The 12,045-nt window shown below is 51.9% G+C and overlaps 1 protein-coding gene across 4 annotated transcripts; it reads left to right on the top strand.

The window, feature by feature from the left end:
• The first annotated feature begins 34 nt into the window (after positions 1–34).
• ARL16 (ADP ribosylation factor like GTPase 16) lies at positions 35–4,764 on the top strand. Of its 4 annotated transcripts, none has more exons than XM_044983487.1 (5): positions 35–181; positions 769–827; positions 1,590–1,703; positions 2,882–2,997; positions 3,997–4,764. In XM_044983487.1, the coding sequence occupies exons 1-5, from the start codon at positions 121–123 to the stop codon at positions 4,166–4,168; spliced, it is 522 nt and encodes a 173-aa protein (XP_044839422.1). In that variant the 5' UTR covers positions 35–120; the 3' UTR covers positions 4,169–4,764. The 4 variants fall into 4 exon arrangements, with proteins under 4 accessions (XP_044839422.1, XP_044839423.1, XP_044839425.1 ...); XM_044983488.1 differs by having other exon boundaries at positions 90–165; positions 759–827; XM_044983490.1 differs by having other exon boundaries at positions 99–232; positions 758–827.
• The last annotated feature ends 7,281 nt before the right edge of the window (positions 4,765–12,045 follow it).

Genomic DNA, 12,045 nt, shown 5'->3' with positions numbered 1-12,045 from the left:
AGAGAGACAGGACAACCAACCAGTGAGCGCTCAGCTCCCCTGCTGCATCCGCCAATGGAAGCGGGGCAGCGCATCTCCATGGCAATGGCCTTGCGCTAAGGGCCCGGGCCCCGCTGCCCCATGTACCTGCTGCTCGGGGCCTCGGGCGTGGGCAAGACCCTGCTGGTGAAGCGGCTGCAGAATATCCTGGCCCCGCCCGGGGAGACCCTGCCTCGGCCGCAGGAGTCTGGGGGTGGGGGGTGCCCGGAGCGGGAGAGGGGGCTGGGCGGGGGGTGCCGGGGGGTGCCCGGAGCGGGGGAGGGGGCTGGGCAGAGGGTGCCGGGGGGTGCCCGGAGCGGGGGAGGGGGCTGGGCGGGGGGTGCCGGGGGGTGCCCGGAGCGGGGGAGGGGGCTGGGCGGGGGGTGCCGGGGGGTGCCCGGAGCGGGGGAGGGGGCTGGGCAGAGGGTGCCGGGGGGGCCGTGTTCCCGGGGGGTGCCCGGAGGGGGCTGGGCGGGGGGTGCGGAGGCGGCGTGTTCCCGGGGTGCCCGTTCCCGGGACGGGGCGGCGATGCCCGGCTCTAGTCTCTGGCCAGCGCCGTGGGGTCCCTGGGGAGGTGCTGGAGCGCTGGGGGGCTGAGAGCCATTGAACCAGACTGTAACCCCGTATACATGGAAACCCCCTCAAGCCGGGAGGGGGGCAGCGCTCCGAGCTCCAGCCCCGGGCCCCTGGGCGAAGCAGTGTCTGGTGATGATCTTCCTTCCTCCCCTGCTCCTTAACAGCTTCCTGCACAGCTGTGCTCCAAGGATGGGTCCCGAGAGCTTGGGGAGCCTCCCCCCACACTGCCCACGGTATGGCCGGGCGGCGCTCTGGCTCGCTGGGCCTGTCTGCATTTCACAGAGTCAGGGTCTTCGGAGCCATTTGCTGGCCCGATGCGGCCATGGCTGAGTGCTCAGTTGAGACCAGACTCCAGGGCTTCTGTCCAGCACCGCTCAGCTAGTTGTAGATCAACCTTATGAGAGGCCAGGCTGCTGCTCTCTGGGTGGGTGGGTCAATGTGAGGCAGTGGGGCCAGCATTCTGTTGCATTTGTGTTAGTAAGGTGTTAACAGAGCCAGGGAGACTCAGCCTGGCTAGCGGCTACACAGAACAAAAGGCCGTCTCGGAGGAACCTGCATGCGTCAGAAGACATCAGCAGAAACCTTCTGATACCAGTTCAGCCAATGTTGCTCCACTTGGTCAGTCCCCGGGAATCCCATCCCTATGTGACACCCCCTTAAACCCTGAATGGTGGGTGAGGCCCCTGCAGGTGACTGCTGACTGAACTTCTGCTGGGAAGTTTCTTCCCATAGCTGCCCCTCTTCTTTGATTTACTGCAGCCTTAGTAATCCAATCCAATCCTCTTCCTGGTTCTCCCTTATGAATAGGGCAGTGTCATTTGCAGCACACCTACCCCCATGCCGTAGTGCTCTTTCACAGCAAAGACAGGCCCCAAAGGGTCACCTTTTTAACCAGCAGTTCAGTGATGTACTAACACGAGATGGACTTGGTTGTGAGGAACACAAATGTCTCTACAGAGACTGACTCTGGCTGGTGTTGTCATCTAACCTTGCAGGTAGGCACAAATCTAACTGACCTTCTGATCCAGAAGAAGATCACTATTCGGGAGCTGGGGGGCTGCATGGGCCCTATCTGGCCTAGTTACTATGGAGACTGCAGCTCTGTCCTGGTGAGTGCAGATCCCCTGGGTCTGGATTCTGAATGTGACCTTTTCCTGGCCCATCACCAACATCTAACCCGACATTCCATTGGCTTAGGCTACATTGGAACTGCCTTGCACTGCATGTGGAGGGCTGATTGACCCACCATGTCTGAGTAATGGTAACAGCTCCCTCTGGGAGAGGGAGATACATCCCATTGTATAGCTGGGCAGGCAGAGGCACAGAGAGAGAGGAAGTGACTTTCCCAAGACCCCACAGCAAGTCAATGGCAAAATGAAATAGAACCCAGGAGTCCTGGCTATGCTCAGACCACGCTGTCTCCTGTCACTGTGTAAAGTTCTTTGCATTGTAATACTCACTTAAGGGGAAATCACTGGTGTTTAGACATAATTAGGCCTGGCAGAAATAGATTTTTTAAAATCATTTCAGCTGATATCACTGTTTATTTTTAAGCATTTTTTCAAATTTTTATTGATTTAAATTTTCACAATTGGAGAAAATGGGGGTGGGGGAGTCAGACAATTCTGAGTCTCTCACATTCTCAAGCAACATTTTTCTTACTTTGCCTATCTGTAAATTTGACTTATCAATGGAAATAATTTTTCACCCATTTGTGTGTACAGTGAAATTGACATTTACTGACACATTGAAAAAATCTAATCCTTCCACAGTAGCACAGGTCCTACTCCCCCTGCCCAAAGTCCTCGAATGAGTGGAAATGGCCATGGAGTGAGGGAATGCCTCACCTCAGGGCCAGACTCTTCACTGGCCTTCCATTTTTCATGCCTCAGCTTCTCCCTGCAACTTATCACTCAGGGCTCGTGAGATCCCTCTGGATCACCTTGTGGGCTTGATTCTAATCTCACTCACCCGTTTTATAGCAGGGTGACTCCATCATCTCGATCTGTGCTAATCCTGAGCAACTGGGGCCCTGTGTGTTTATAGGCATGGTGGGGGGGGCACACATAACCATCAAGTGGTCTGTGGAGTGAGGCTCCAAATCCAGGGAAGGGCCCCCAGGCCCTAGAACTCTACACCAGGGCCTCTCACTTCATTTCCCTTGTGTTTTAATCTCCTCCCACTCCCCGTTCTGGAGCTGGTCTGTGGGGTAACCCGCATCTCCCAAGCGACCGCCTTACATTTTAATTAATTTCCCACCTGGATCTTTCACTCTGCTTCTTCCCAGTTCATGATTGATGCGGCTAACCCCACCCAGATCTCTTCATCCTGCGTCCAGCTCCTGTCACTCCTCTCCGCAGAGCAGCTTGTCTCAGCATCCGTCCTGATCCTGTTCAATAAGATGTAAGGCAAGGATTCCTCCAGGCTGAAAGTGATCAGTTTCCATGGGGGAGGGCAAAGGGAGGAAATCTGGGACTCCTGGTGCAGTCACTTTTTGCCTATATCATCATCTGCAGCCAGATAAGTCCCTGAGAGGCAGGTAGGCTGGGGGGAATGCTCTACCCGTTTTAGATTATCCATTTCATCTGGTTCTGCTGAGGGCCCTCTGTCATCCTAAAGTGACCAGCTGCAGCACTAGAGGTGCTGCTTCAGTTTCTGCAACCTGTCTTTGTAATTAAGTCCAAACATTCTTGCATTGAAGAATATCCCTTTAATTAACAGAACAAATCCCAAACAAGGAAAGAGCTTCCACTCAGGTCCTGGGTCCCACTCCTAGCTCCAGAGTTGGAGATTCCTCTTACATGGTCATTGTATCTTCCTTGTTCACAACACCTCTCCCCCCAGCTCTCCTCCCCAGATCTGGAGTACTGTTCTCACCAGTCCTTCTGCCCTTAACATAGAATACTACCTCAAGGCCTTCCCAGTGCTCCCCAGAGCTGGGCAGTACTCTCACCAGTCCCTTGGCTAACATAGCATAAAGATCTCACCAGGTCTACTCCCCGTAGCTGGGATTCGACTCTCATCCAGTTTCCCATGATTTTATTGGGAATGCTCCCCTTGTTTCTTGCCTGGAGTCTCCTTTGTCCAGGAGCCCCCCCACGATCACCTTGCTGGGTTCCCTTCCTTACTGAGTTCTGGCTATTTTATTACAGTCAGGTGCACCCCTAATTGAGGACTAATCAACCACATGGGCAATCAATTAACCCCAAGGCTGGCTGACCAGCCTTAGTTGTGAGTAAATTGGCCCTAATGCTCTCTAAAAGGCCAGTCACCCTGTGCAGCCCCTCACAGGGATGGCTCAACAGAAATTCCAATTGCTCTAAATTGGGTCACTGATGGTTTAGCACAATCTCTCTCTCTCTCTCTCTCTCCCTTTCTTCCCATCCCCAAATGTGGCTCCAGTGACCTGCCCTGCTACATGTCCCTGGTGGAGATGAAATCGCTGTTCCGGATGCAAGATATCATTTCCTGTGCTAACCAGCCCATCACTGTGGTGGAGACCAGCGCCCGTGATGGCACGGGGCTGTCCGACGTGCTGCAATGGCTTCGTTCCACTCTCAAGGATCCCAGTTGAATTTGCTGTGTCCAGCTTTGGTGTTTCCTGCCAGCTGATGGGAGCTGACTCTGACTCCAGGCAGCTCACACCTACTCTGTCACCAAGACTAGGATCCAGGAGCAGGAGAGGTAGCTGAGCAGCAGTCTCATCAGCCCTCCACCTGGGAATGAGAGCAGGGGGGCAGCAGCAAGACAGTGTGTGCTCCCACCAGGTTGGTGATAGCAATGGAGCTGCCCCAGACTTTTGGTACCTTGAATTGCAAAGTAAACTGTGAATTCAGGACTTTCTCTCATTCATTCCAGACTGCGAGTCAGCCTGCTTGCCCCCTGGGGCAGGAGGAACGTACTGCTGGGGGGCTGGGATGTGCAGAGACCACAGCCTCATGTTTACTAGAGTACATTTGTCCCGTGACTCCCCTGTCCTTGGCAGCCTTGCTGATGGAGCGCCCCACTCCACCTTTTCCTGCTTTGACTGCTGGCCCTATGCTGCTTCTAGGCTAGGAGGTAATAGGCCTGCCCACTGGAGCCCATCTGCAGGCAGGAGCTCTGTGGAGGGGTTTGTTAGCGATTCAACATTGCTATCAGTTTATTAAAGAGCAGAGTGTAGTTCCCTTCTCCCTCTGGTTTAATGCCATGTCTTCCGAGGGCAGGCCACTTTAGGCTTCTTAGCGGTATACAAAACAGTTGTTATAATGCTCCAGAAGGTGTGTGAGGGGCTTCCCAGATGCACTGGTCCCTGCCCCAAAACTTCAAGTAGGTTAGGTAAAACCAGGTGAGTTTATTTACATACAGCAAAACCAGCCAATCTGCACAGGACTCCAAACCCATATCCAATAGACCAAACTTGTACTGTTTGCATTGCATTGGCACCGAAGGGCCCCCCTGTGCTGGGTGCTGTACCAACAGCTAGGAAGAACAGGTCCCACAGCAGAAGCGTTTACAGTCTAATGTAAAGCCACCTTCATGCCCACCACCTGCATTTCCAGTACAGCAGGCTGTAGGCCCACGGTGCCAGTCACACAAGAGCTCCATGTCTGTGTAAGGGGAAGCATCTGCCACCAAGTGAGGAGGAAGAGTCTGGTCTTAGGTGGGCGCATACAGTATGCCCTCGCTCTAATGAACCCCTGGGAATCCAAGCCATTTGGTCATTAGAGCTAGGGGCTTGTTATAGGGAAAGAGCCCTGCTGGGAGGGGCTGACACCTCAAGCCCCACAGCAGAGCTGAGAGCTCCTCTGGTCCCGGAACCACAGCTGGGGCCCTGGGGCCGGAGGAGCAATCTGCCCGGCTGTATCCCCAGGGCAGGCGGAGCTCTCTGCCCCCCGGGCAGGGCTGGAGGTGGGATCCAGGGACCAGGTTTGCTATTGTGAAGGGCGTTATAGTGAGGGTGTAGTATACTTGGTGATCCTTGTCCAGGGAGGTGGGGCTTGGACACTCCACAGCCATCCCGAGGGCCAGTTTGCAAAGAGAAGAAGTCTCACTCCAGCTCATGACAGTTTCTGGTAATGGGGAATTCACAGTTGGATGTCTGTCACTGACTGTCTCTGAACGCTAAAGGTGTCCCCCATGGCTCTGTGAGCTATGGTATCCCCAGAGAGTGCCGCTGGCCAAGTCAGAGCTGTGAGTGTTAGATTAGGTGGGAAGCAGCATCACCAGCTAAATGTCTGAAGGGTGTGAACAGCTGGGAGGGAGTGGAATTGTTCCCAGGGGACCCATGCAGAATAACAGCGGGGAAGGAGATGATATTAAGAAAAGGAAAAGTTGGGAGATGGGTCAGGCTGTGGAACAGCCCCCCCAAGCGAAGGGCTGGCTGAAACACTAGGGAATGTGCAATCAGAAGCAGTCGTGTATTGGTCCCTGGGGGATGGACTAGCTGGGGCCCAAGATGGCAGCTCTATTGCAGGAAGGGACTTGTTCTAAATGGAGCCTCCCACAAACACTGACAGGCTCCAAACTTAGTGCACCCTCCAGTGTTGGTGCGATAGGCTAGGAACTGGGGTCTGAGTGGAGAGCCTGGACCCAGAGGCTGCATCAAAGCCTTAGCAAGTCCCCTTTGTTTCTCCTCAAGAGTCAGGAGGTGGCGTAGGCTGAATTACCAATCAAACAGCTTCAGAGACACATGAGCTGTGCCCCCCTCTACCCCAGTCCTTATCCAGTTAGATGCTGGGGGGCGTGCTCCCTCCAGCACACAGACCCTGTACACCACTTGCAAGCAAGTATATGGGAGGGGCAGGGCTGGGGGGTGTCCTCATAGCACATGCACTCTGGGCAGGCTTTGCTGCTGTGGGCTGTGTTGGAGGGGGAAGTAGAACCAGAGCAGCCTGTGACCGCTGCACCAGCCCCCAATCAGGAGGGTGCTGCACAGAATGCCAGCCTGACTCCCCCATCACTGTCACTCTCAGTCACTGGGGATCGAAAAACTGTAATGGCTTGGCCTTGAACTATCTTGACCGCAGTTTCTGAATAAGATTTGCTTTAATTTTTGCCTCGATTGTACCTGTGAAGTCCCGCTCTATGGCTTCATAGTTTAGAGGGGGGGGGGGGTCCTTGTTGACCGAACCCCCTCCTCCACCACTCTGGTCCCCAGCAGGAGCTTGCTCAAGGACTCCACCTCAGCACAGTTCCCATACTGCCACTTGTCCCCATTTGTGGGGGCGATGGGACGGGCCGGGGGCCAAAAGTTCACATTCCTAAACATGTGCTGACACTTCTTACAGGGTGACTTCTCCTGATACTTTTGTTCTTTAACATTGAACTGAAAGGCCTGGCTCCACACCCCCTCAGGGAAGGTGATGGCCGGGCCAGTGGCCCCATGATGCACTGCATAGGCCATGGCCTTGTGCCATGTTTTTACAGAGGACAACTCGATCATGATGCATCTTTCATGGCGCCCCTTACATGAGAGGGAAGCGCCATAGAAGCGTTGGAGGTCAGCGCCACCCTGGGGATCATCGTAGAAGCAGCAAGTGATAACTGAGGCTGAAAAGGTGAACTCAGTGGCATTCAGCGCATGAGATCCCTCCGGTGATTCATTCCACAGTTGCGCATTAAAGCTCTGCAGGAAGCTTGTTAGCTCCTGGATGGTAGTGAAACGTTTCACTTCCGTCACCTGGGGAACATACATCATTAGTCACTAAGACTCTGCATCCGGTATTTGCTCCATGTTCCACTCCCCAAGGGACGACATCATTCTTCAAAAGAAAATGCCCAGAGTAGCAGGACAAACTTGCACCTCTTGAAAACCAGAATGTTGCGCCTGTGTCAGGCACAGAGTAGTTGCTGGTCACTGTAACGATGGGAACTCTTCAAGAAGTCTGTGACAAAGTCCCTCATAGAAGCCATTTAAAGACACAATGTAGTCATAGGGGCGAGAGGGAAAGTGCTGTCTTGGGACACAGATAGGTTTCTGTTGTGTAGCCAAAGAACATAAGTGTCCTGTCTGTATCATGACAGTGGCCAATGCCAGGTGCCCCAGAGGGAATGAACAGAACAGGGAATCACCAAGTGATCCATCCCCTGTCGCCCATTCCCAGCTTCTGGCAAACAGAGGCTCGGGACACCATAAGAACGGCCATACTGGGTCAGACCAAAGGTCCATCCAGCCCAGTATCCTGTCTGCCGACAGTCGCCAATGCCAGGTGCCCCAGAGGCAGGGGCGGCTCCAGGCCCCAGCACACCAAGCACGTGCTTGGGGCGGCATGCCGCGGAGGGCGCTCTGCCGGTCGCTGGGAGGGCGGCAGGCGGCTCCGGTGGACCTCCCGCAGATGTGTCTGCGGAGGGTCCGCTGGTCCCGTGGCTCCAGTGGACCTCCCGCAGACGTGCCTGCGGAGGATCCGCTGGTCCTGCGGCTTCGGTGGAGCATCCGCAGGCACGCCTGTGGGAGGTCCACCGGAGCCGCGGGACCGGCGACCAGCAGAGCGCCCCCTGCGGCATGCTGCCGTGCTTGGGGGGGCAAAATGGCTAGAGCCACCCCTGCCCAGAGGGAGTGAACCTAACAGGTAATGATCAAGTGATCTCTCTCCTGCCATCCATCTCCACCCTCTGACAAACAGAGGCTAGGGACACCATTCCTTATCCATCCTGGCTAATAGCCATGAATGGACTTAACTTCCATGAATTTATCCAGTTCTCTTTTAAACCCCGTTATAGGTTATAGCCTTCACAACCTCCTCAGGCAAGGAATTCCACGGGTTGACTGTGCGCTGTGTTAAGAACTTCCTTTTATTTGTTTTAAACCTACTGCCCATTAATTTCATTTGGCGGCCCCTAGGTCTCATATTATGGGAACAAGTAAATAACTTTTCCTTATTCACTTTCTCCACATCACTCATGATTTTATAGACCTCTATCATATCCCCCCTTAGTCTCCTCTTTTCCAAGCTGAAAAGTCCTAGCTTCTTTAATCTCTCCTCATATGGGACCCGTTCCAAACCCCTAGTCACTTTAGTTGCCCTTCTCTGAACCTTTTCTAATGCCAGTATAGCTTTTTTGAGATGAGACCGCATCTGTACGCAGTATTCAAGATGTGGACGTACCATGGATTTATATCAGGGCAATTATTCTTTATCCCCTTTTTAATGATTCCTAACATCCTGTTAGCATTTTTGACTGCCACTGCACGTTGAGTGGATGTTTTCAGAGAACTATCCACAATGACTCCAAGATCTTTCTTGAGTGGTAACAGCTAATTTAGACCCCATCATTTTGCACGTATAGTTAGGATTGTGTTTTCCAATGTGCATTACTTTGCATTTATCAACATTGCATTTCATCTGCCATTTTGTTCCCCAGTCGCTCAGTTTTATGAGATCCCTTTGTAACTCTTTGCAATCAGCTTTGGATTTAACTATCTTGACTAGTTTTGTATCATCTGCAATTTTTCAACCTCACTGTTTACCCCTTTTTCTGGATCATTTATGAATATGTTGAACAGCACTAGTCCCAGTACAGACCCTTAGGGAATACCCCTATTTACCTCTCTCCATCCTGAAAACTGACCATTTATTCCTACTCTTTGTTTCCTATCTTTTAACCAGTTACTGATCCATAAAAGGACCTTCCCTCTTATCCCATGACAGCTTACTTTGCTTAGGAGCCTTTGGTGAGCAACCTTGTCAAAGGCTTTCTGAAAATCTAAGTACACTCTATCCACTGGATCCCCCTTGTTCACATGCTTGTTGACCCCCTCAAATAATTCTAGTAGATTGGTGAGGCACGATTTCCCTTTACAAAAAAAAAAAATTGACTCTTCCCCAACATATCGTGTCCATCTATATGTCTGATCATTCTGTTCTTTACAGTAGTCTCAGGGCTGGTCTACACTGCCACTGAAAGTCAATGTAAATTACACTAGTTAAGTTACATAGCTTTAGTAGCTTAAGTGGATGTCACTTCCGCCTCTCCTTGAGATGGAGTACAGCAGTCAAAGGAAGCGTGCTCTCCAATCGACTTAGCGCATCTTCGCCAGACTTGCTAAATCGGTGCCGCTGCACTGATGGCAGCGGTGCTGATTAGCAAGGTTAGTCAAGAGAAGCCCTCAATTTGCCTGGTACTGGAGTTAGCCTTATGGCCTGTAATGCCGGGATCACCTCTAGAGCCTTTTTTAAAAATTGGTGTCACATTAGTTATCCTCCAGTCATCTGGTACAGAAGCTGATTTAAATGCCAAGTTACATACCACAGTTAGTAGTTCTGTAAAGCAGTAGGAATACATCAACTTTCACGCCATCAGCAGGGCCCTCCATTCAAGAGTAGTATTGGTGCTGTTTGTTATACTGATTGATCCAGAAAAGGGGGTGAGCAATGAGGGGGCAGCACTTTCAGAGGAGCCAGAACCTTTCAGTTATTGAAGACTGAAGAGTTTCCGAGGGACCTAACCCAGACAGGCGACTAGGTAACAATGGCAGACGGTGATGACAATGGCATGAAAGGCAGTAAAAAGCAAACTGGCAAAAGGAAACCTTTACACATCATATAATTAGCCTGTGGAACTTACTGCCACAGGAGCTCACTGAGGCCAGGAGGTTAGTAGGAGTAAAAAATATCGATAATGAGAACACCCTGTTACATTAGCTAGGAATCACATTCCTGTATAGTAACACTTCTGCTTCAGCATGCAAGCAGCCAGGAGCTGCTAGAGGTCAGAAGAGAACTTCTGCTTGGGGTCAGGCTATTCTAGAGGTGACCAAGGCCGGATCTCTGCAGCTAAAGAGGCATCCAAGAGGGTGCAGGCTATTGTCCAGCTGAAGACAGAAAGAGCCTGTCTGGCCCTAGGGGCTCTCTGCAAGTCAAGGTTGCTAAGAAATGAAAGGCTTTTTTTTACATGGTTTTTTTTTTTAGTCATCATCCCTGCCGGGGCCCCGCCGAAAATGTTCAAATTGGGCCCCGCACTTCCTAAAGCCGGCCCTGTTCGTACTAAACACACAGGACAGTCGCCTGCTTATCCAACCCCAATTACTTGCATTGATTTAATGTCCCCATGTCATGGGAAAACGTGGAAATCCAGTGAAAAAAGCAGCTCCAAGTATTAAGCCAGGCAAACATCATGAAACCCTGTCCATTCCCCACCCCCACCCCCCGCCAGATAGGGATGGAACCTGACAGTCCTGAGGCAGGAAAAGACGCTCAGTGGGAAACAACCCTACAAAGTCCTCCCTCAGCTGCTGGAAGAGGCAGCCCTGTACTGCTGGCCGCGGGTAATAAAGGCCTAGCAAACAGTCAGGCCACCACAGACCGAGCGATGAGAAGAGTTTTCAGAGTTCTCTCTGTGACTCGAGAATATGCTTCTAGCAGTTTCTGTGGCAAGTCCCGCCAGGCGTTAGGGCTGGGGAAATCCAGCTACTCAGCCACCCCATGCAGGGGTAAGAGAAACAGACGCACCATACCATTTGCTCAAGTCCATCCCCAGGCATCTTCCTGCAGGTTCTTCAGCGACTGATCCTCCTCAGGACTCTGGTTCCCAGCCATCGACTCCACTTCTCAAAGCAAAATTGAGAGTTACAGCGACAGAGCAGATCTCAGCAGAAGAGTCTCACTAGCTAAACAAGCTACTTTTGTTCCATTTGCCAGCAGAACTGGGGCATGTCACACCCTTAGTGCCTGTGTCAGAAGCAAGCTGAGGCCCCTCCCCCCTCCATTTATAAGTTTCTCTTCAGAGTCCACTTCTGCTGTGCTGCCTATTGCAGATTTTGTTGATTTGTACAAAATTATTTTTTTGTCGTCCCACGTTCCATAACTTGCCTGTGAGTCCTTCGACTGTGGGCTCAGGATGGAAAAGTCCCTTCTCGTATGGCTGGAAGGCACCTCACACTTTAAGGGTGCTATCGGAAACAAATACAAAGAATGATGATAATTTACGTGTCTACGATGTGGGCATCACAGAGAACATGGGGAACACCTGGAGCAGTGGGGATTTTTATCTCTACCTTCTAGGACCATCTTTGGAACCTTCAGCCTCTGCTGGTTCCGAATATTTACCACTTGTCGAGAGGGAGCAGCATCTCAGAATGCAAGTGGAGAGAATTCAGCTCAAGTGACCTGTACTGAGTGTGGAGTTTACAGACCCCTTCTTCCCCATCCCCACATACAGAAAGTGAGTAGGGAGATGATCTCCCCCAGCTTAGGCAAAGGGGTAGATCTGGCCGTCAATCAGGCCCAGGGGTTCAAACAATAATCAGAACAAAAGGTTTATAGCAATACAGAGGTCCTCCACGGTGTCAATAAAAGTCCAGATCGTGTTAGGGTGTCTGTTGGCACAGGGTGGTATTCCTAGCCCCATCACAATAATGTGCACGGCTCTAGATTCCATGAGTATATAATACGCCACACATTTCTTGGTTCGCAATACACAAACATCACACACAAACTGAGCTCGGCCACTTTCCACTGTAGCATGCTAGTA

Source organism: Mauremys mutica, chromosome 12 (genome assembly GCF_020497125.1).
Source record: "Mauremys mutica isolate MM-2020 ecotype Southern chromosome 12, ASM2049712v1, whole genome shotgun sequence".
Classification (NCBI taxonomy): Eukaryota; Metazoa; Chordata; order Testudines; family Geoemydidae; genus Mauremys; species Mauremys mutica.
The sequence above is the reverse complement of the archived record's forward strand: the minus strand, read 5'-3'. Positions and strand labels throughout refer to the sequence as shown.